Raw genomic sequence first — 24,018 nt, 5'->3', positions numbered from 1 at the left:
AGTATGTACATACACGATAAAACGTTTGCAACCTGACGCTATACATTAGTTATCTAATCGGTATAAAATCGTGATTGTTTGTAAATATTCCGTTAATCTGTAGCACTTGATTCAGTCGCGGTCGCGACGTGCTTATTATTAACAATTGCCCGGAAAACTGTTTTCTTCTCGCTGCGAGGCTCGAAGTCATCCTCAATTAATCTAAGATTTTGATATGAGCAAATTGGCAAACGCATTAACCTTTCCAATTTAAGTATTCTTACGGGCCGATAACACTGGGAGGTTGAAAGAAAAGTGAAATTCTTTAGAAATTATTAAACGTTCAACGATATAGAAATTTACTCGATCGTAATTAGCTTTTTTTTTTTTTTAATTTTCTGACATGATTACGCGCGGGATTCTCGAAGGGCTCGAAAAATTGGAAAGGTCGAGTATCGTTGCTCCTTGTTTTGATTATACGTTTCGTTTCAACTTTCTACAGTTTGTGTCTGTCAGTGTTTCATACAGTTCTCGATCACTCATGGTAGAGTTCTTCTTTAGGTCCATTGGATCAAATACGGGGTTTTCGGTCTTAGGAATCTGTACTTTTTTCGAACCGGATCGCTATAACGCCCGCTAGTGTAGATCGGTAAAAGCTTCGCAGATCGGTTTCCCCGAGGATTTCTGCTTCTAAAACAGAACACAAAAATTCTCGGGTGAGATTGCGTCAAATGAATCAAATCGATGAGTCGGATCGATGTAAAAGAGAAGGACACGACGAAAGAAACTGTAGGGGTCCCTTAAATCTACAAAAGTTGCAACAATTTTTTAATTAAATTCTAAATAACAAGTGGTCCGTTCCTATATAGATTAAAAGATGAAACTAAATGATCCTTTGAAACAGAGAATAAAATCTAAGGGTCGGAATAAGATTAGTAAAACTATAGTAAAAGATATTGTGAAGAATTTTTAATATTCGAGTTCATAAAAATTACTGACGTATATAGGATTGATAAAAATTACTGTGAACCCAAAGACAAAATGCTTGAAAGTCACTAAAAAGTAAAAGATAGAAGATAGGTAGTTTGATACTGGTCTACTATGGTGTCGAATTCGGTCATGTTGATCAATAACGAAATGCAATTAGTTCGACATATTACCTCTAAAACACTTTTGGACTAGTATTAGCAATTTGCTTTCGACAAAATGAAATTAGTTTTCCATACAGAAAAAAATATTTTTGTCCCTTATATTCCACTCTAGCTCTTAACATTTCAGAGTGCATAATAAAATATACATGGTATCCCGCAAAAATATACTGACGGCTAGAGGACAACTCTTCATAAAAAAATAAAGCTAAAGTATAGAATAAACTTTTGTAGTTTGAGGCTTCCTTTTTGAGAAAATCATTTTCGACTTGAGTAATGACACTTGTCAATTAATTATTATTTTTATTTGTGTTGGCGTTTGTAAACATTCTAATTGTAATTAGTTAAAAAGTAGTGAAATCAACGAAATAAGACTAATACCATATAACCATTAATCAACATGAACATAAATAGAAATAATAAATTATGGTTGGACGAAATTTAGAAATTATTTTTCTACATATCGAGGATAATATAATTTTTATTTTATATTTTTGATTTACTTTTTCACGAAAGTACTTAATTTCAATTTCATTGTAATTTTGATTTAATCACTCCTCAATTAGTTAGGCTAAATCCATTCTTGATAGGACTGGACCAATGAACAGTTCGAAATTTGAGATAGTATCATAGCCATTCTAGTGTAGCCTGAAGTGATGCGATCTAAAGTGTTTATAAATACTAACACAAGTAGAAACAATAAGTAATGGACAATGCGCAATCCGGAATTTTAAGCGCACTCAAATAATTTTCATAATCGCTTTTCTCTGCAAACGAAGCTTCTCGCAATAAAGCTTTTTCTACATTTTAGATTTATGTACTTATTCAACAAAGATTACCTTTTACTAGCACTACTTTTTCCAGTATATTCTACATTAAGAATTAGTTAATCCTCCAATCGTTTCGTTTTAATCCATCAAGTACAAAATTATTGTTCTTTTCTCAAAATTTTGTGTTTGAAAATATTTTTTTTTAATAGGAAAGATAAAAGTTCTTCTAAAGTTACGGGATATAATAATATTGAGACACTTGTGCGGAATATAGTATAAAATAATATGCAACAACAATATGAGACACTACAAATATTTTTTTTAGTGAATAATCATAAAATGTTAGTTAGTTTTATTAACCAAAATTCGAAAATATTCTAAACCAAAAATGTCAAGTTAGTTTTTATCCATGATATATTACAAAAAGGGTTACAAAAAAGAAATATTTTAACATTATACTTCACAAACTACATGATATTCAAATAAATATTACTATCATTAAAAAAATGTTTATTTCAAGGTTTTTTAAATAGAATTTTATTTCAATTTCTGTTTCACCTTTTCATGAAAAGTCAAACTAAATTCAGTAATTATTTACTTCAGGGGACCTGAACTCCAATTTTGATGATTTTTAAGTATGTTATAGAAAACAAGATTCTGAACAACTGTTTCCTATTCATATAACCGCCGTACAGTCTTAGTTTCCAAGATATTTGCAAAATTCCTTCCATTCTGCTGCATTGAATTCTGCCTAGACGCACGCATCCGTAGTAAAGTGTGCGTCAACGTAGGGTGACACTAATCTGCTATTTCTATAAACATCAGCAGCGGCTGGCAACCAGAATAATATAACGGGTGAACCTAAAAATTGAACTTAACCGATTTCGAATGATTTTGAATTATGATTGCATGACCGGCTACCTCAACCTAACCCAGAGCTAGCCTATCCTCACTGGGTGATACGTGTGTGATGTCAAGATCAAATCTATTCGATTTGAACAATTTTGAATATACAGTGCCGAACAAAAGTATTGGCACAGACCGTATTTTCAAATAAAATGTTATGTAGCTGTGAATAAAGCACAATGTCTTCTTTATTTTTGGTATAAAATATAAGTTTGAGGTTTGAACTTTAAGTATCTCGCGAAATAAAGCGGTTAAGTAGACCTGCAATAATGAAAAATAGTAACAAATACACAGAGGACAATTTTCGGCGAAACAAAAGTATTGGCACACTTGTAAATTTAATATTTCTATGAAACACTTATGTAAATATTTATAATATTGGCATGACTGTTGTATCCAGAGAAGTCCCGAGATTCAATTTGATATTCATTTGTTATTTCTTACTAAGTTTGCCTGTAATAAAGTGAATAATACAACAATGTATCGAAAAACACGGGAAACAACAATTTCAGAGAGAAAAATTATATTAAAATTATCAAAAGAGGGAAATTCATATTCTACAATAGCTCAAACGGTTTCCTGACGAACAAAATGTAAAAAATCTTCCGCGAAGTGGTCGTCCACAGAAATTATAAGAACGAGATAAACGAAAAATTACCAAGATTGTAAAAAAAAATCCTAAAGTTGCCTCTACAGAAATAGCGGCACAAATGAAAAGTGAAAATAAGGTAGATGTACATTCTATAACTATCCGGAGAGTTCTTAAAAGTGCCGGGTACAATTCAAGAGTGGCTAGAAGGAAACCATTGATCAGCAAAATTAATTGAAAAAACAGATTAGAGTTTGCAGAAATGTATGTGCACAAAAATTTAGAATTTTGAGATAGAATATTCTTCTCTGATGAAAGTAAATTTAATATTTTTAAATCTGATGGTCAAATAAGAATATGGCGAAAGCGTAATACCGAGTTGGATTCACATAACATAGTCTCAACTGTTAAACATGGGGGTGGTAGTGTATTAATATGGGGTTGTATGAGTTCCTCCAGACTTGGAGAACTAGTTTTTATAGACGGTATTATGGATAAATTTGTATATTTAAATATTTTGAAACAAAACTTAAAAAAAGTGTGGAAAAATTAAATCTTGAGGAAAACTACCATTTCCAACAAGATCATGATCCCAAGCATACTGCTTATATTGTCCGCCAATGGACCGTTTTTAATACACCCCATATATTGCCAACCCCTCCTCAATCGCCGGATTTAAATCCGATTGAACACATATGGAATGAGTTAGAAAGAAGGATCCGACAACACCTTATTCAGACAAAGGACCAATTAAAAGATGCACTTATGAAGGAATGGAACGAAATAGGTTTAGAAGTAACACAAAATTTAGTACATTCGATGCCTAATCGGTTACAAAGTGTAATAAGACAAAAAGGATTACAAACAAAATATTTATTTGAATATTCTATTATAAAATAGTAAGTGTGCCAATACTTTTGTTTCGTCGAAAACTGCCCTGTATGTGTTTGTTATTATTTTTTATTATTACAGATCTACTTAATCGCTTTGTTTCGCGAGATACTTAAAAGTTCAAACCACAAACTTATATTTTATACCAAAAATAAGGAAGATATTATGCTTTGTTCACAGTTACATAACATTTCATTTGAAAATACGCTCTGTGCCAATACTTTTGTTCGGCACTGTATATTTGATTAGGGTAGATTTATTATTCAGATCGCCATTAGGCGGCCTGCCACGCAGACCGAAGTTCAAAATCATTGAACGAACACATATATAAAGGTAGAATTCAATCTGTTTTTGGTTCACCCGTTATGTTATATTGATCGTCCTCCGTTACGATGATTTCTATAGAAACAGCAGATAAATGACGGATGAACGTTGACGCACACGTTGCTACGAACACGTATGTACGTATAGGCAGAATTTAATGTGGTAGCATGAAAGGAATATTGCGAGTATCTCAGAAACTGAGGACCTGCGACGATTATATGTATAGGAAAAACTGAAATTTCGCTCTTTTTTTTACATAAAGTTTCATATTTCCCAAATAACTGCTCTAATAAAGAAGAAAATTTCGAATAAGGAATCCTAAAGCTTTCTGTTGTCTTTAAAATCGAATTAATATTACGACTGTACTCGGAACCTACTTAGTATTTGTAAATTGTACGGTATATTGAAGGAATACTACATGGAACTATGGAAACTTCGTCCAGCGTATATCTATGTATAACCGAGGAACGTTGACACGAGGAGAGAACGTGATCATTGGTGTTGCGTATCGACGCGAACGTGCTCAGCAAAAGTGGCCCTCTGTGTCGGTGACCTTTTTGTTTACAACAGGTAGAAGTCGAGAGGATTCGACTTCGGCGACAGAGACACTCTACATCGAACTTGCGTTGAGAGTAGTCGTTTATGTTTTTTTATGTACTTTTTATCGAATAGTTATCGTAATTTTAAATAATACAGTTAACATAGTAAACTGAAAAGTGTCTGAAAGTTTGAATCCTACCACACACCAGTTATCCATCCTTGACACCTTACAATTCTATGTATATTAACCCTTTGCACTTGGAGACAGTTCTCTGACCGCCTACTAATAGCTTTAGCACACTTTTCTACGACATAGTGGCAAACAAATCGTACAAATTAACTGATATAACGTTGGAATCGATTGATATTTTCCTTACAATCTTATAGAAATTATTTATGAAGCAAAAATCAAATTTTTTACATCTAACATATTTATAATGTGTGATATCGTTTGAAAGGACCACCGATATGCAAGTTCGTTAAAACACAAAAATAATTTGATTTTTATTTTTCTCCTCATCATTTTTCGTGAGTAAGATAAGTAAATACAGTGCCAATAGTACCAGTAAACATCGTGTCATTCCTACCCTTCGAACCCTATGTCATCACCGTCTTTCTCCGAAACGTTCTAAACCTTGTCCGTATCAGTCCCCTCCCATACCTTCCATAGCTACTTTTCAAACCTTAAAAGACCCTTTACATTTCTCCTCCTCGCTCACTTTTCAGTTTTAGTTGGCACGTTTATTGTAGTATCTTTATATGTAAATCTTGTAAACGTCTATTTAATTGTGGCTAATAAATAAAAACCTAAGTTGTGAACAAGAGGATTGAGCATTTTCTCGAGGGAACCTGTTCTACTATTTCTCCATGACATAACAATATGATACAAATAGTATACCCAATTTGAAAAGAAAGTTACTCTTTATGTATAATCTCTTATTTTACAATCTGCGATATTCTCTTACGTATACAGGGTGTTCGGCCACCCATGGGAACAATTTTAATGGGACATTCTAGAGGCCAAAACAAGACGAAAATCAAGAATACTAATTTGTTGATGGAGGCTTCGATAAAAAGTTATTAACGTTTAAAGTTCCGCCCGTACTGAATTTTTTTCTAGAAAGTGGGTAGGATTTCCGGGGTACGTCTATTCACCAAAAATGCTTGTAATTGAGCCCCGCAAACAAAAATAATTTTTTCAGAATGATTTGAAATTTTTTAATTTAATTTTTTAATAACTTTTTAACGAAGCCTCAGTCAAGAAATTGATATTCTTGATTTTCCTCTAGAATCTCCCATTAAAATTTCTCTCAGGGGTGGCCGAACACCCTGCATTTAGGAACATTTCTCATTTTTTTTATTTGTTCTTTAGTGCAACGTGAATGAATCATATATTTTCTTTTAATTTTCCGATTACATAATTTTGTCCTATAATCATCAATAATCTCTATATACCCCCTCAGATGAGACATCCGAGTGCTGAGTGTTAAAAATTAAACGACTTTTTAATGCTTCGTTTTGATTCCATTTGAATTTTATATCACCTTTCCTTGAAAAGTCAGACTGTTCTTGTCTGTATCATGATTTTCAACCCAAGCCTTTATGGGACTAGAACGATTTGCAGTTTAAGATTCGAGGTAGTATCGCGGCTATTCTGTTGCAGTCTGAAGGGGAGCAGTGATACTGACGTTTGTTGGCTCGTGGAATTGTTTGCTCTCGAGTACACGAGGTCGCCGTCGCAAAGCCGCATATCCGTATATGTGGGCGAGTCCTTTACAAATACTTGCCTGTTTGCTTATCCCTCGAATGTACGCAAACGGTAGCCCGAACACATATTGTAGACACGCGAGTCCCCGCGCGAGGCTAACCGAGGGCTGCGTTTCGCCATCCACCGTGCCTTAATTTCATTTCGCCAAGGAATTTTCGTTCACGAACGTTTCGCTTTTCGCGTTCTCTTTTTGTAATTAAACGTTTCTTGTTCGTTTCGTACAGTTTACACCACCGGTAGCTATGTACCGTTAGATCGCATTCCAACACGTGCAACGTGTGGTACAAAATTATCCCGCCATGGTCGAAAAACTGGTCACAAGTGTTTCTTTGATCTTCGATATTCAATGCTTTCGAAATGGAATAGAACTATCAGTAGTTTTTTGTCTGTGGACTGAATAAAATAAAATAATATTTTCTGCAAGCCACGTCTCGAGTTAGAATGGAAGTCAATTAATTTATTTTTATTTAACAGGATCCCAAATGTATTTAAAATATGCATATACACATATTTAAATCAATCTGGTATTATATTAAATAAAAATATGTTGCAATCAACCTTTAAATATGCAACACGTTAATTCCGTTTTTAAAAAATGCTGTGTTATACCGAATTAAAAATTACTAAGAAGTTTCTCTAAGAAGCAAAAGTAGATTCCAACGAATAATAAAACTATTATTTTGTTTGACAATTATAGTAGATGGCATGTTTATTAAAACTATTAGAATAAAATCATATTGCAGAAGTACAAGATACTTCCTGTGTTGTACGAGGGTTGGCTGTATTTAATTAATGTATTTTAATGTGAAATGAATATAATTTTTGTTTTATACATAAATCTTTTTTGCGTTATCCGATCGAGTTAATCTTTTACAGGAATTATCTTTTTATGTATTGGAAATATTCTGGCTGAGATGTGGATGTGGGAGGATTGCGAGGCCAACAAAATTCAGAAATTAAATTTCGGGCATTTAAAATTCCAACTACTTCAGGAAAAACAGAAATTATTCATATAACGGAATTACAGTGCAGATTGGCCACGCAATACTGCGGCGACCAGTCGGTCTAATTGAATTCTTCTTTTCTAACAAATAAAATTGCGTGTTCGATTCGTAATAATCGAATGCACTCTGTTGTTTCGTTTTCCAGCTCTCAACGATACATAATAATTGATATTTTTCGATCGCGAATCCATCGTAATAATTAAAAACAACATCCCGACACTATGTCCAAGCTACAATGCGCTGTATTAAATTACAAATAACATTGTGTGATGTTTTCTCGCAAGTTTCTTTCTTGTTATAAAACGTCTGTTACTCATTGTATCATTTGACCATAATACGAGTCGAGAAATGACAAAAGAATGAAAATAGAAAAGGAACTATAGGGAAAAATACGAGCAAAAATGACCAACGTGACCATATTCGTATTTGGAAACACTGCTACCTAAAGCAACGAATAATTATTGTAAAACATTCGAGGAAACAGAGATATTTTTCCAACATATTTTCTTCACTTTTAGTAATCTATACCTTTTCGACTCGAGTGAAAAAGCAAGAGACAAAACAAAGAGATAATACAGGGCGTTCCATAACAATTGATATCTAGTTTAGCGGTCGATGGGGGATATAAATTTTATGAAAAATGCGCCTCATTTGACGTTGTCCCCGAGTTACAGCTATTTTTAGATTACAAATATTATTAACCACAATGCACTGTATTCAATAACTCTTTGTTTTCCTTGATGTAAGATTAACAAGATGATTTTATTGTAAATTTCTTGAGTAATCAACTATATGAATTATTGGAAGAAGTTCCATTAAATGCAGCTGTCTGTTACAGCCAAACAGTTTTTAAGGATTCCCATTAGGAACGTGATTACATATTTAGATACGAGGGTCGTTCAATAAGTCCTTTAGGTAGATTTTTTTTTATTTTCATTTTTTTCTCAAAAGTGCGTAGGATTTCGGAGGTATGTGTATTCACCAAAAATAATTGCAATTGACCCCCACAACCGAAAATAATTTTTTCAGAATTATTTGAAATTTTTTAATTTAATTGATAAGAAATTGATATTCTTGATTTTCGTTTTATTTTGGCCTTTAGAATTTCTCATTCAAATTTTTCCCAAGGCTGAACACGCTACTCTGTATATGCATCAGAATTTACTCTGCCAAATTGCGTGAATATTTCCAGACGAAAATATGTAATATTTTCAAAGAAATAAGCTGTTTACGCAATAGTTGTAAAAACAAGTAACCTCGAGGTTGACATAATTTCAACACCAATAGTGGTCCAAATCCGAAAAATGAAAGAAATTATTGAACTGTATGAGTATATCTCGTTATAATTCAAACTAGAAGAAGTCATAAAGCGTAAAAGTTGACAAAATGACAGCGTTTTGAAGTCAATGTATCGATCTTTTCATACAAATTCGCAATTTTAATGCTTTAGAAAATAACTTGTTTTGAAAGTGTATCAAATTTTTCGAAGTTTCAGCAATAAAGGCGACAACTATTTTATATGTAAATTAAGTTTCATGTCGACCCGTTTATTAGATTTTGCTAAATCATGTCAACCTTATCAAAAATTATAGTTTAAAGAAAAACACGTTTAACACTTTCACTGTCACGTCACCCACATATGGATGACAGGATTTATCACTATAAGATTAGAAAAATTAATTCTCACGTTAAGACGTTGTGGGAAATTTTGGATAGAATGAGTAAATTATAATAAGGTTGCACAAATAAATACTGAACAAAATTCTAGGTTATGTAGCTTACAATGGTCTAAAATCAAAATTATACTTTTGCAGAATATTGTACGGGTTTGATTTGGCAGTGAAGGTGTTAAAGTAAGAAGTAGATGCAACAGAATTTCTATTTTGTCATTTTTCATTACTTGTTCGTAATACTAATTTTACATTATTGTCCATAATACTAATTTCTTCGCCGTATAGGTAGTTTTACTTTGAACAAAGTTTGAAAATTACCCTGTTGCCATTTTCAATAAACATGAGGTAGGACGCTCGTAGCTACATTATGTTTATGAATTTAAATAAAATTTGTAAGGTTAGGCTATAAGGAAATAGAAAATAGGAAAATAAATTTTTTCAGTGTCAAAAAGGACACCCTTTTATATGAATGATTTTTTAACAGATATAGAGATATAAACTTGCCAGTTTGTCCCGAAATTTAAATCCATGATTTTTTGTTTTGTAGTACCACGTAAAAACAATTGCTTGTATGCTTGTATGTAGATTAAAGGCAGCCAATTCAAGAATTCCCTACATATAACGGTAAAAAGCTACAATTGGTAGAAAATTACTAGTTATACATGTTAAAAGTACATTTTAAAGTTGATAAAGCTGACATTCTCGATGAGATGGAATCCTTAAGCTTCTAAAACGTAAAATCATTAACAAAACCATCACAAACAAAACAAATCTTATAGAAGACATAACTAAGATTTAAAGAATTGAAAACGACGCCAAGAGAGGTTCTTATAAATACTAATATACTTCTCTAAAACTATATAATTCTGTTTCTTTCTAAATAAATTTTGTTTAATATACGAAATTTTCTTTTTAATTACAAAACAACGCCTCCTTTATCTAAGAATACGCGTAACAGTTTATAAAATAATTAAGTAGCTATAAATGGATAAGAATGTACTTCTAGCATATGTAACTAATAATTTAACTAACCACAATATTACAGATGCTACATGCTATGAAACTCTCTGTATATAAATGAACGTAGATAGTAAACTTAGCACAAACCTCGCGATCTCTTCCATCCGAAGCGTCTTCTAACGACTAAACGACTTCGAAAAACCCATCTAAGAATAAGGATACTCCACGCTTTGATAAGTTTTCTTTCCGCGAGTCTTTCGTGGTACATGACTCATCGATTGGACGGTAGAACGATCAGACCCGAGTGGTTTTGTATTTGCACCGTGACCATTAAAGAGGAACTCCACCATCGCGCGAACATCAACTGATGTATTCGCGCGGTATGTCGGGATAAATCGCGTCGGGATCGAGGTGCGTGTTGGACGACGTTACTTCAGGCGCGATTACGCCTTCTTCAACGTGCTATCTGACCTCACTCACCCGTTCCTCGATGGCCACCTTTCGGCTTTTCCAGACGAACTCGCATACTGCTATCACGCAAGCGATGCCCATCCCGCCCATCAGAACCACGAACACACCACCGACATTTGCGAGGCCAAGCTCGTTCGCCGTCGAGCTGCTCTTCAATGTTTCGTCCTGGCAAGAGAAGAAAGAATTTTAAAATTGATTCTTTTTTTTTTCAGGAAAAATAAGAAAGAAATTATTCGAGCCGCGAAATATCAGTTCGCTTCACTTTGAATATACAGATTGATCCATTCAAATCGACTTATTAAAATAGCTTGGAAACTGTTGGCTATATGCTAAAACATGTTTGAAATAAAAACGTTTTGCTTGAATTTTGTAGAGAATATATAAATTCCCGTCCATAAGTCACCAGACACTTCACGTACGTAGAATAAAAATTAATTAAAGGGGGACCTGTATGTAGAAATCCGAAATTAAACCGATTTTCAAGAATTATTTCGAAGGATAAAGAATTAATAAATATTTGTAAGGTTTTGAGGACTATTTAGAATATACTTCAATTTCATTTTGCAATTTTATTTGTTCGAATAGAATGCAAAATGGCGAAGATACAGCATGATATGCTAGAAGCGTCGCAAGACGTCTTCTAAAACTGTGTTCACTCTAGTGTCGGTTTTTATTATCCGAATCTGCTAAGCAACGAAATATGATTAGTATATAACAATAGTAAATGGATGAACCGAAAATATTGAAAGAAAATTAAAAATTGGAAAAATGGCAGACATCAGAGCAAAAAGCTTAATATTTCAAAGAAGACTTGTATTTGTTCTTTCGTGCAGCGTGAGCAAAATGACTATTTTCAGGAAGCAAAAGGATTATTATACGGTGCTGGAATAGCAGATTAGCCAGAAAGCCACAAAATCATACATATTTCTCTTGCCGAAACTTTAAACGCGATTTACTCGAAACTTATTTTTTCGCTAAGTTCAAAATCGGTGACACGATTACTCAAAAACTACTCAACTTATCCGATTGAAATTTAATACACATTTTAATGGTAGCAATGTCTCATGGATGAACTTAAAAGTAAGTTAAAATCACGGAAATAAACATCATTTTTAATGCAAAAACGAATACAAGTCTTTGAAATATTAAGCATTTGCTCTGAGGTCTGCCATTTTTCCAATTTTTAATTTTCTTTCAATATCTTCGGTTCATCCATTTACTATTGTTATATACTAATCATATTTCGTTGCTTAGCATATTCGTATAATAAAAACCGACACTAGAGTGTACACCGTTTTAGAAGACGTCTTTTTAGAAGACGTTTTTATTTGAACAAAAAAAATTGTAAAATGAAATTGAAGTATATTCTAAATAGTCCTCAAAACCTTACAAATATTTATTAATTCTTTATCCTTCGAAATAATTCTTGAAAATCGGCTTAATAATGAGGTCCCCCCTTAACACTGAAGCAATGTAAATTATAAAATGTAATTATTTATCAAAATGTGAGCTAACAATTCAAAATTTTTGTTTTACGTCGATAATTCTAATTAATGGGAAAATTTTATCAACAATTATTTTAAAAAATTTTTTTCATTAATACCATTCCAACTTTTTTGTAATATTGTCCACGAGTCCTTCGATTCTAATGCGCTTATCAATTTTGATTATTGCATATTTATTTTAATTTCATAAGAGCATTATAAAATTTATATTAAAGTAGTAATTTAAAATGACTAAATGTAAGAAAGCGAGATAATAAAATCGCTTCAGAAAATTGTATCTGTACCCTAATTTGCATTTTCATTTCTCACGTTTTACTTGCTTCAAGGAGGATCCCCCACTTGGGAGGGATAGAAATGTTCAATTTGCGAATCACGCCTGGGGTTCATTTTAAGAATCATTACTATACAGGGTGTTCGACCACCCCTGGGAAAGATTTTAATGGGAGATTCTAGAGGCAAAAATAAAATGAAAATCAAGAATTTTCAATTGAGGCTTCAGTTAAAAGTTATTAACGCTTATAGTTCGGCTTGTAGAAAGGCAATCTGCGAACAGCTGTGTACGCATGATAAGTGAGAACCACTATCGTATTCATGCAGCTGTTCGCAGATTGCCGTTCTACAGGCGGAACTTTAAACGTTAATAACTTTTTAACGAAGCCTCAATTAACAAATTGGTATTCTTGATTTTTGTCTTATTTTGGTCTCTAGAATCTCCCATTAAAATTTTTTCCATGGATGCCCGAACACCCGGTATGTATAAGTGGAAAAGATAAAAATTTTAAGAACTCATTTATCGACTACATCAATGGTTCCTAATATTTTCAAGTTCACGGCATAGTTTAGGGGAATATTTTTAATTTTTATATACATATCAAGGTCAAGATCAAGATCATCAAAGCTGTAAGTTGTGCCTTAAGTCTAACAAAGTTAAAAATATTCCTCTGAACTGTGCCGTGAACTTGAAAATATTAGAAACCATTGATGTTGTTGTTAATTATTATTATGTGTGAATTATATTATGTGTTTCTGTTCACATATTAATTAAAAAAATAGATAATATAATTGTTATATCAACAAAAATGTTTCGTTACCTACATAAATACGTTTTATCACCTAATATAATTTTTTTTTATCTGATTTCTTAATTGTACAATATTCATTGATGAATTTTAGTTTATATTCACGGTTTTAGCACACGAACCTAATATTTAAAATTGAATCTAGCTTGATATCTTTTGAAATATTCACAAGCCATCAAAGTGCATTCATATTTAACAAAATGTCGTAGCAGCAGACGAATAGTTCTGTTTCTATTCATCGACTGCTAATATTGACGTTCCATCTGTTCCATCGCTTGGACGTTTGCGTTTGTTTGGTGTTCGTGTCGTTTCACTAATTCTAAGGTTAAAGCGTCTACATTTACATAAAATATTCTGAAAAATGTCAGAACTACTTGTGCAACTGTTTTAATTTTTTTGACACACAGTTTCTATTACATGTTGGAAATACCTATTCCAAATTTTATAATTCGGCTTTCGTTGTTCTCCTTCTTATTGTAGCCCACTGAGCATGGTTTAGTTTGTTCGATTCGAGATCTGTGATGTTCGAGTTAAATCGGGAACATTATATGGTTAAGAATCACTGAACTATGCTGTTACTACGGAACGAATTCGGCGAAAATAAGGAAAACTCGGTATGCTCACCCTGCAGGATCCACCGCCGCGTTTCTCTTTCCACCAGCGCGTCTTCAGCAAGTGCAGCTTCCCCTCTTCCTGTAGCTTCAGAATTGCACCGCTTATGGCCGTCCTGTACGGCGAATCTGAAAATCCAAGGTCGTTTTGAGAAACTCCCGGTCCATTTTCCGACCGACTTTTATCGTGCACGAAACTTTCGGAAAAGTGTCGTCCGGGTTATCGTTTCTACGTGCCGGCGCCCTCGCGGGACCGATCGACCGACGCGACGTCGGATTCGTGCGATTGCTTTCAGTTTTCCGCCGATACGTGCCGCCGATAGGACGAGCTAAAGGAAAAGCACATGGGAACGACGACTTGTTGCAAAAGTTCGGGGACATTTGTCGAAAGCGAGGACACGCGTCGATACCAAAAACAAATCAGCGTTTGATGACGTTATAAGCTTTATTAAAATCTGATTTTCATCCACCAGTGTACTGGAAGTCATTTGTAATAAACAAAATCAAAATGGTCGATTGATTTTACCGAGATCTATATATAGAAAAATATTAAAAAAGAAATTTCTTGTTACTTAAGTTGAGGATAATAATCGTAAAATTTAAAGCAAATTTTTTTCGAAACAATATGACTAATAAAAAAAACAATGTCTGAAATTTTGTTTCAATTTGTTCGTAGTAGTTAATGACAAGGAAAATTTTTTTTAGTTGAAATATTTTTGCGATTGCATTCGATCAACCAAATGTTTTGTTTTACGTTTTATGATTGTCAACCACACAACTTTCGGTTTGAATTACTACTATCTAATATTAGTAATGTGAAACGGATTATAATAAGAAAAAGTAAAGTAAAATGAGTAACATTACTATAACTGTTATGAGAAATTTTCCCTTGTTGGATAATGATATTGACAAGAACAAACTGTAATTGTTATTTGTAACTTAAACTATTTTAGTCGAGAAACTAATTGTCATCCAATAATCTTTTTTCATTTTCACGTAAACCTAGAAATAAATAAAACATTAATTTTGTTTTATTTGATATTTCTCGTTCATTTTGTTTATAGTTTCTATTGGAATACTATAAGATTTTTGTTGAAATACAATTAATCAAGTACTCATGAATCCAATAAATTGAAACAAATATGTAAATACGAGAATCTATTCAAAAGTATACGAGACACAGTGGAAGCTTCGACTGTAAATTTAACTAATATTAAATAATTGTTAGTTCACAAAAGTAGCTGAAAGTTCAAAATTTACAACCAAGTAAATTTTGAAAATAGCAAGTATTCTACAGGTCCATTTTTCATAACATAATGTTTAAGCTACTAAATAGTTTTGTGACTGCCATTTATCAATAAATAACATGGTGTTAATTGACGTGATTTTGGAGGCTTCTAACGCTACTAAAGAAGTTACAATACTTATACAAAAATAACAAATAAAAAAAGAAAGCAAGATGCTAATACATTGTAACGCGGACATTTATAATTGAAATGTCAGACCAACATTTCAGTTTTCACGATAGAAAATTTGCTGACATTCAATGTCATGACATTAAGAGGGTAGTCGTTTTCTCAGTAACAAAGTTGAAAAAACTTTTTCCATAAATTTATGGTTGGAAGTCCGTAGAATATTTCAGAATTTTATTTTTGGCGTAATACAAGAGTCGTGAAACTGAAGGTTTCAAGTGTGTATCATACAAAGGGAACAGTTACACTCGGCCCAGTCTAAACACATGTCCCGCGACGGGGGCTCTGTGATGTCTCAGTAGAGTTCTCGGTCCCCCGCAGGCACCTGAGCATGGCCATCGTGGGGTTTTAGCCGATAAGTGTCCACGAGGATTTCCCTACGTATAAAAAAAAAAAATAATAGTCTAAACACATGTTCACGCACCCGCTTGGTTGTCCAGGCAGCAGGGGAGGTGAATCCCTACGTGGCGCGTCCCCAAGTAGTGGCTAGGGGAAGCCGTTGGGATGGGATGCGGGGATGAGGTCATCAACCTGAGAAGGCTGGTGGCTGCATCCACCCATGGCATCCCGGAGGTCGGAGCGAAAACTCCCGCGGACCAAACACCGATATGAATGTGTTGCGTGTGTGAATGTGTGTATGAGTGAACTGAGACGTGGGATATTTGCTGCGGGTTTAACCTAAGGCCGCAGGTTGGCCAGTTGGCTGCGAGTGACCAACGTGGACACGCGGCCGGTGGCTGAGTCCCATGTCACAGGGCCGCGGGCGCTGATGATCAGGTGCCTGCAGTTGAAGGGTAATGCGGGGGAACGGGGGCCTCTCACCGGGAGGGGCCTGAAAAGGCACGGCGCGGCGGGGGGCTCTGTGATGTCTCAGTAGAGTTCCCGGTCCCCTGCCAAGCGTCTGAGGGTGGTCACCGTGGGGTTTTAGCCGGTAAGAGTCCGGTAAGTGTCCATAAGGATTTCTCCACGTACAAAAAAAAAGAAAAAAAAAAAGACGAACCTGATGCGGAATCAGGGAGCTGCAGGATGCGGACGAACCTGATGCAAAATCGCTAGGAATCAGGGAGCCGCTAGGTTAGAAGTAGACTGCGGATCTTTATGCAAATTCACATTTTTATTAATAGAATTAATGAAACGAAAGCTTCGCCTGCTGAAACCGATAGCAAGGGTCTACGCTCAGAACGGCAGGTCCGAAGAGTCAGTAACATGGAAAGTATTAACCATCCAAATTATTGTAGCGGCTAGCTCGCACAACAAAAGAAACGTTTGGCGTGCAAATGCTAGCATGGTTTACGACAAGCAAAATCGAAAAGGCCACTTTTGAGAAAGCCGTTTCTTACGCGTTTTATTACCCGGTACGTTTTTCGTCGATGGTTTCGAACGGCCTCAGTGGCATATTGCATATGTCATAAACCATGGATTTCCGAAGGGCTGTAACTCCAGGTCAAGCGACTCTTGGCGGTTGACAACACCAGGCCTGGACCTGGAGGAAATTCCGCTGCATTGCTAAACTTCCGTCGACAAAGTTACCCCCACCGAGTCACATCGCCTTTCCCAAAAAGCGCGTCAAGGGCGCAAGGAGTAGGCGGTGACTTCTGAATTGCAAGATGCTTAATTGGTTAACTTCGACGCATCGGTTAAACCAATTAGGCGACTGCAAAGAGTTCGAGGGAAAAAGTGATTTTGTACGGAAGTGAGTCTTCGCCGCGACACCCAGTGAGTAACACCTTCGTAATAAAAAGCACAAGGCGAACTTTGCGATTTCATTTAATACCCATTCATATCCTCACACGCAATCACCTCATTATTAACGACTCCATCCTCGATGCGGAAAACTTAGACCGTGATGGACAATACTATCCATGTTTCTTATTTTTCGGGCCTGCCATTCCGAGCGTAGACCCTTGCTATCGGTTTCAACAGGCGGAGTCAAACAGCGTAACAATAGAACCGCTTTTATGACTTGCCACTCAAGCCGAGACGTCTCCACTGAAAATCAGTAAATTTCCAAACGTTATATCTTGAAAATTAATAAAAATCGAGTAAATAAATTGCAGGTTAATGAATTCGTCTTGAAAAACACTATCGCATAATCCAAAAAAAAATATATAGTTCTATTTAAAAAATGAAACTTCACCGTCATAACTTTGAAATTAATAAGATAAATGAAATTTTCGTTTACGCCAAAATAAAGATCCTATTTGATCCTGCAATTTTCATATAAACAATTTTTTCGCATCATCAATAGTTATTGAAGTACCGCGACTTGCACACTTTAGCGAGGACACCCTGTATACCCGGCCCGAGACAAGGACAGCGCGTATACCATTTTTGTAGAAATAGGCGCGAAAAACTGGTGGGAAAAGCGCCTCTTTCGCGTGGCCAACCCCAGTGACCGTTTCCCTGACCGGGCTCGTACAAGCCCCTACAATAAATTACCAATTCTAGCGAAGGCGTGGTGGCGACAAAGTCGCTACAGTATAATTATCTAAAAGATTATGCACGGTGCTGACGCACTGGAAATAATTGAAAATAATTGCCGTAATAGAATTTATACCGACCCGCGGATTCTACAGGGTGTAAACGATAACGTTGGCAAAAATCATAGGGTAAGCAGAGGCCCCATAGGCAAGTATTTTAAGCATGGGAACCCGTGTCCGGAAATGCACCAGTAAAAAATTACGGCGATCTTTAACTTCGGTCTTTAGCGCCTGATGAATAGAAAACCCATCGTACTGGAAACTGTTTCTTTTGAGGTGGGTCAGTTGTGTAGGTGACAAAGATGACAAACATTGAAAGTTTTACGATGAACAACGTAAACATTTAATGAAATCATGGTCAAGAACCAATAAACTAAAAAAAGTTTGCCTACCCATCAGGCGCGAAAGACCAAAATTAAAGATCGCCGTAATTCTTTACTGGTGCATTTCCGGACACGGGTTCCCATGCTCAAAATACTTGCCTATGGTACCTCTACTTACCCTATGATTTTTGCCAAAGTTATCGTTTACACCCTGTATATGGTTAAGTTTGATACGAAAGGGTACGGTAGCCCGATCTCACGAGATGCAACTGACTATCAAAACCGTAGACAGCGTAACAAGACGTGATGTTGACTCTAAACGTAACTGTTGCGATTTTAATCCTCCGAGTAAGGAGATCGCGGGATTTATATACCCAAAACTCTGTGGGGGCGAATTCAGGGGTACGTTGAAGATTACCATGTTTGGTAATCTTCGAGTCGCGTTAGTCACCGAGCAGCTGCATCTCGTGGGAACTGACTCTACATTCCAAAGGGTAAATAAGTAGCAGGGCGTTTTCCTAATGCACGCAAGTGGAAAGGAAAAATTAGGAAACGAAACGTTCGGCATACGTATCATATAAAACATTGCCTGTGTTAATACTTTCATTTGGCACTGTACATAGTAAATAATGCAAAAATGAAACTTTTTTATTTTTGTTTCTCTTTAAATGAAACTTTTACTTATAATTTGTTTTTAACTTACTTCTAGTACGGTATGAATGAAAATGATTTATTGTCGCTCATTAAATATGCAAATATGAGTCAAGTTAAATCGTGTTTGGTCTTATTTTAATCAGAAAAACCTTATAAATATATTAGTAAAGGTCCCATTAAAAAAAACTAAAAAATAAGTAAGTTTCACATTGTGTTATTCTTATTTACTCAATATGTCCCTTTTTGGGAAATAAAAATTAATTATACTTTTGAAACTGCGAAACTTCGGTCCCGTATTTCTCTGTTATCATAAGTTTGTACCGTTTGACATTTTTAAATTGGCGAGGATAAAAAAAAGTTTAGTAGGAAAAAATGTTTGTCGGTTCAGGAGATTTCCAAAATTTTAAATATACGAATATCAACAATTCATAGAAATGGTATAGTCGAATAACAGGGTCAAATGTTCCCCCAAAGCAAATTGAACGTGCGTTGTGTCATTCGATAGCTAATCGAAAGAAAATCCCATGTGCCAATTGAACGCCAGTGTTTATTCGAATGGCGATATCTATGTGTGAGTACTTACTTGGTGGCATTGCGATGCCATATCCTTTCGAGTCCAAGAGACCGCCAACTTGAGTCAGGTCGCAGTTCCTCTCGATTACGTATTCGATAGAAGTGGATTCCATTAGGAACGCGTAGCTGCCTTTACCCTTGATCACTCGCTCCACGCCCTCGACGTTGCTGGTTGTAAATACCGTCGGCTTTGCCGAATCCATGAAGGACCACATGCGCTGGTACGTCGAGAAATTGGAATCCTAGATCACGCGAGGAATTTCATGGTGCCGTTACACGATGGAACGTTGATTGAAATTGGTTAACCTTCAAGGAGGCCTATTACGCAATGCCCCTCGTCTGCGGTTTCATGGAAATCCCGAGCTGCCTGCGAGGCGATCAACGAACACCACCGTGCTTGACAATTTTATTTTTGCCTTGTTTACGCAGACGGATCGATCGAATTTGTCCGCGAGAAGCTGTTAAGGGTCTTTTTGCTCTCGCTTTGAACGCTGATCCTCAAAGATTAACCCTTTGCACGTGGCTCACTGCACGTGCATGTGTACACTATGTCCCGCTTAGCGTAAGCTAGTTAAATGTTCCGCTCGCTTTTTGATGGTACGAACAATTTTTATTCGTTCACGGATTTCAAAGTTGTCGATGATTATTTTAATCGATCTGTTTTTATCCACGTGACGTCGTGTGCAAATCCCAGTGTGCAAAAACGTCCAAAACTCGGACAAAATGCAGCTCAATCGAATTTTTTTAAGGAACGAAAACTGGTTATATGAGTCGTAATATCATTTGATAATACTTCAAACTATAATAAAATGTTGAATCATAGTTTCAGTCTTTTTATTGATTCAAATGATCTAAAGTATAAAGAAAATTTGTTGATATTTTCGTTAATCTTTACACTTCGAAACATTTTTTTTTAGTGAAAATGATACTTCTATGATTCAATGATAAGATAATAGCGTTTTTTTTTAAACAATTGTAAAAAGAAAAATCATTTCGACGAAAAATGTTACACAAGATCACATGCTAGTTTCACATAAAATGTGTTTCTGAATATGTCTATAATAGTATTTAACAAGAAAATCTTGCACATGTTTATAAAAAACAAAGAAAATTGCATTTTATATCCAATAAGAAATATATCCCCATAGTCCCGGTTTGATCCATCATATGCATTTAGATAGAATGCTTTCCTTAATAAATTATTATATTTTTTCATGTATTTTCTGAAAATTGATGCCACAAAAGATTACTCTGAATCTAACAACCAAAGAAATACATTGTATATTATTAATATATTATCATTCTTTCCAATAATATTGCAATGTTATTAGTTATCACGATAGAGTTTTTCAATAGTCAATTAAAATTTTGTTTTCAAACGATCGTAGAACTTTTATTAAAAATATTATGTTCTAAATTGTTCGATTTCTTTAACTATAAAATCTTCAACTAATTATATTATGTTATACGATAAGAGGCAATAATAGAAAGTTCTATCTAGTTCTATTTTTTATTATATTTTCATATATTTTTAATATATACTCCTGTTATTGTTAATACATAGAAATTAAAACTATATCTATATACATATATGTATAAACATATCTATTACATATTCCTGGTAATTCCATAAAGTTACGATAAAAACAATTGAATTTTTAATATAATTTATGTTTGATTAGATGTTAATATGCTAATAGCATATCCAAAACTTTACTATTTTATGAATGAAACCATTTATTTATTAATGAACGGTTAATTGAATCTTTGATCTGGTTTCAGAGTCGGAATCAGCAACTTCAAAAGCCCAAATATACTAATTTTCATACAAATAAAATTACGCTTTTATATTTTGTTTGCGTTTCTGACGTTTTTGCACCATAACCTCGAATTGTGATCAGAGATGGATGTCTTAGGTATAAGCTTGCGTTATACTAGTAGTCAAGCATAACGAAGGGCTAAAGTTTGCAAGTTTTTTTGGTATAACTTTGCCAGAATATTTTACAAGCAAAAGAAAACAAAAATGTTGTATAAACATATTCTCTTAAATGTTTTAAATGTTAAATGAAGTTAATTATGGCGGCATCTTAATCGTACAGCGTACAATATACTAAACATTATTAGCTCAGCAGAAATCAATAACTATATGTATAAACTACTTCAGCAAGTAAACTTAACAGTTTATGTAAACAAAAATAGATATTCATAACACGTTCTTACGTTGTGTTGACGAAATGCCAATTCATATGCCTATTATTTAAGGGAAAATGTTTATATAACATTTTTTCATTATTTTTGCTTATACACCCAGTATATAACAACTACTTATTAATATCATACAATAACTGGTATGGATACAGTTAAAAATTTGTGTTTATTGAAATTTACCTTTTAATTTATATCTCATTATTAATTTTTATCAATGGTTATATTGTATAATTTGTGTAAAAAAACAAACATAATTTGTTTTACAGAGGTTTAATACAAAATATAATTGGATTAACTAGTAAAACCCAGATAAACTTAATTAGTAAAGGCTAAGTTAGAATGTAAGATATGAAATGGAAAAATAACTTATAAACAGAATTAAAAAATTGATAGTACGGAAGTTCTTTTAATGCTTATTAGTTGGTTTGTAGGTTTTATTCTTGACCTCGTCCATTTATTATATTCACAAATTCACCCTAGGTACGAAGAAGAATAAAACCAAAAATTGCATGCAAAACCAGCATTATGCTAAAGTCACAAGAATCTTTTCAATTGTGATTATAAATTTTTTCCATACCACACACCTTATATTCTATTTTTTAATCTTTAATACTTAAGTTTATTTACTTTTATAAATCAGTAATTTTCTTTCGTCATATTTATTCGTAGGATATTATTATGTAGTATGTGTGTGAATGGTATGTAACTGAGCATGAATGAATGAGAATGAATGATTGGTTGAATGTTGTCTAGACTTCGGTGAGTTGGCCAGGTTTATGACAGCGATCGCATTTTAGTTAAGGCCAGCATGGGCAAAAATTAGAGTTTCATCAAGCAAACAAAGTATCATAAACTTGGTCAGCGAAGGCAGTGTCGAGTGGTTGCAACCCTAACGGACTGTCGGATGGCCCACACGTGCTCGGCTTCGCGTACCTGGGCTTCCCTTGTACAATAGTGGCATTTGTATATACAGGATGTTCGGCCGCCCCTGGGAAAAATTTTAATGATGGATTCTAGAGGCCAAAATAAGACCAAAATCAAGAATATCAATTTGTTGATGGAGGCTTTGTTAAAAAGTTATTAACGTCTAAACTTCCGCTCGTACTGAATTTTTTTCTGCAAAATGCGCAAGATTTCGGGGGTATGTCTATTCACCAAAAATGATTGTAATTGACCCCCGCAACCGAAAATAATTTTTCCAAAACGACTTGAAATTTTTTTTTCCGTCGAAAAATTTCACACCTCGAAATTTTTTCTAGAAAGTGGGTAGGATTTCGGAGGTATGTGTATTCACCAAAAATGATTGTAATTGACCCCCGCAACCGAAAATAATTTTTCCAGAACGATTTGAAATTGTTGAATTTAATTGTTAATAACTTTTTAACGAAACCTCCATTAACAAATTGGGATTCTTGATTTTCGTTCTATTTTGGCCTCTAGAATTCCCATATAAAATTTTACCCAGGAGTGGCCGAACACCCTGTATACATATATGTATAATATATGTACATAATATACATACATATACATATACATATATATTCGGTAACAAATGGATATGGATAATAGATAATCTGCCTTATCAAATCAACTGAACTAAAAATCTGATTGATAGTAATAGTTTCTATTTCGATTAATCGTCCAATAATTGGTACATTCACCTTATAAAACAATATTTTTCCCCTATTGTTATATTTATATGCACAATTTGAAATTACTAGAGAGTATAATTAATAAATCACAATGAGAAAAAGTGATTAAATTTTATTTCCCAATTTATGTTTATTCTCATATTGTTCAATTTCGATATTATTTGTTGTTCTGACGAGATGATTAAAATAAGTATTCATTTTGAATTGTTTTTACAACCAAAAGGATTACAACTTTCAACTCCTCTTATTGGCTCAAAAACTTGGTAAACTTGTGCAATTTTTAAAAATTTGGAACATCGACAAAATTTTATAATAGTATTATTAATCAGACATCGGTGTCAAGAAATCGCAACTATTTTGTTATACTATATTATATTTACTCCCCAATTGGTTTACTGCACCATGCTACTATTTGGCTTTCATCGATGCGTAATTTAT

At 34.2% G+C, this 24,018-nt stretch overlaps 1 protein-coding gene across 1 annotated transcript in view; it reads right to left on the bottom strand.

The window, feature by feature from the left end:
* Nucleotides 1-287: 287 nt before the first annotated feature.
* Nucleotides 288-24,018, bottom strand: part of LOC122399612 (glutamate receptor ionotropic, kainate 2) — a 423,846-nt gene continuing 400,115 nt past the window's right edge. Inside the window, exons 13-16 of the mRNA XM_043400407.1 lie at nt 19,731-19,962; nt 14,232-14,347; nt 11,033-11,188; nt 288-669 (exon numbers count right to left, since the gene is read on the bottom strand). Of these exons, the coding sequence (XP_043256342.1) occupies nt 616-669; nt 11,033-11,188; nt 14,232-14,347; nt 19,731-19,962 (558 nt within the window). The 3' untranslated portion in view covers nt 288-615. The remainder of the gene's footprint in view (nt 670-11,032; nt 11,189-14,231; nt 14,348-19,730; nt 19,963-24,018) is intronic.

Source organism: Colletes gigas, unplaced genomic scaffold (assembly GCF_013123115.1).
Source record: "Colletes gigas isolate AHSC1104 unplaced genomic scaffold, ASM1312311v1 Colletes_gigas_Sc00014, whole genome shotgun sequence".
Taxonomy (NCBI): Eukaryota; Metazoa; Arthropoda; class Insecta; order Hymenoptera; family Colletidae; genus Colletes; species Colletes gigas.
The sequence above is the reverse complement of the archived record's forward strand: the minus strand, read 5'-3'. Positions and strand labels throughout refer to the sequence as shown.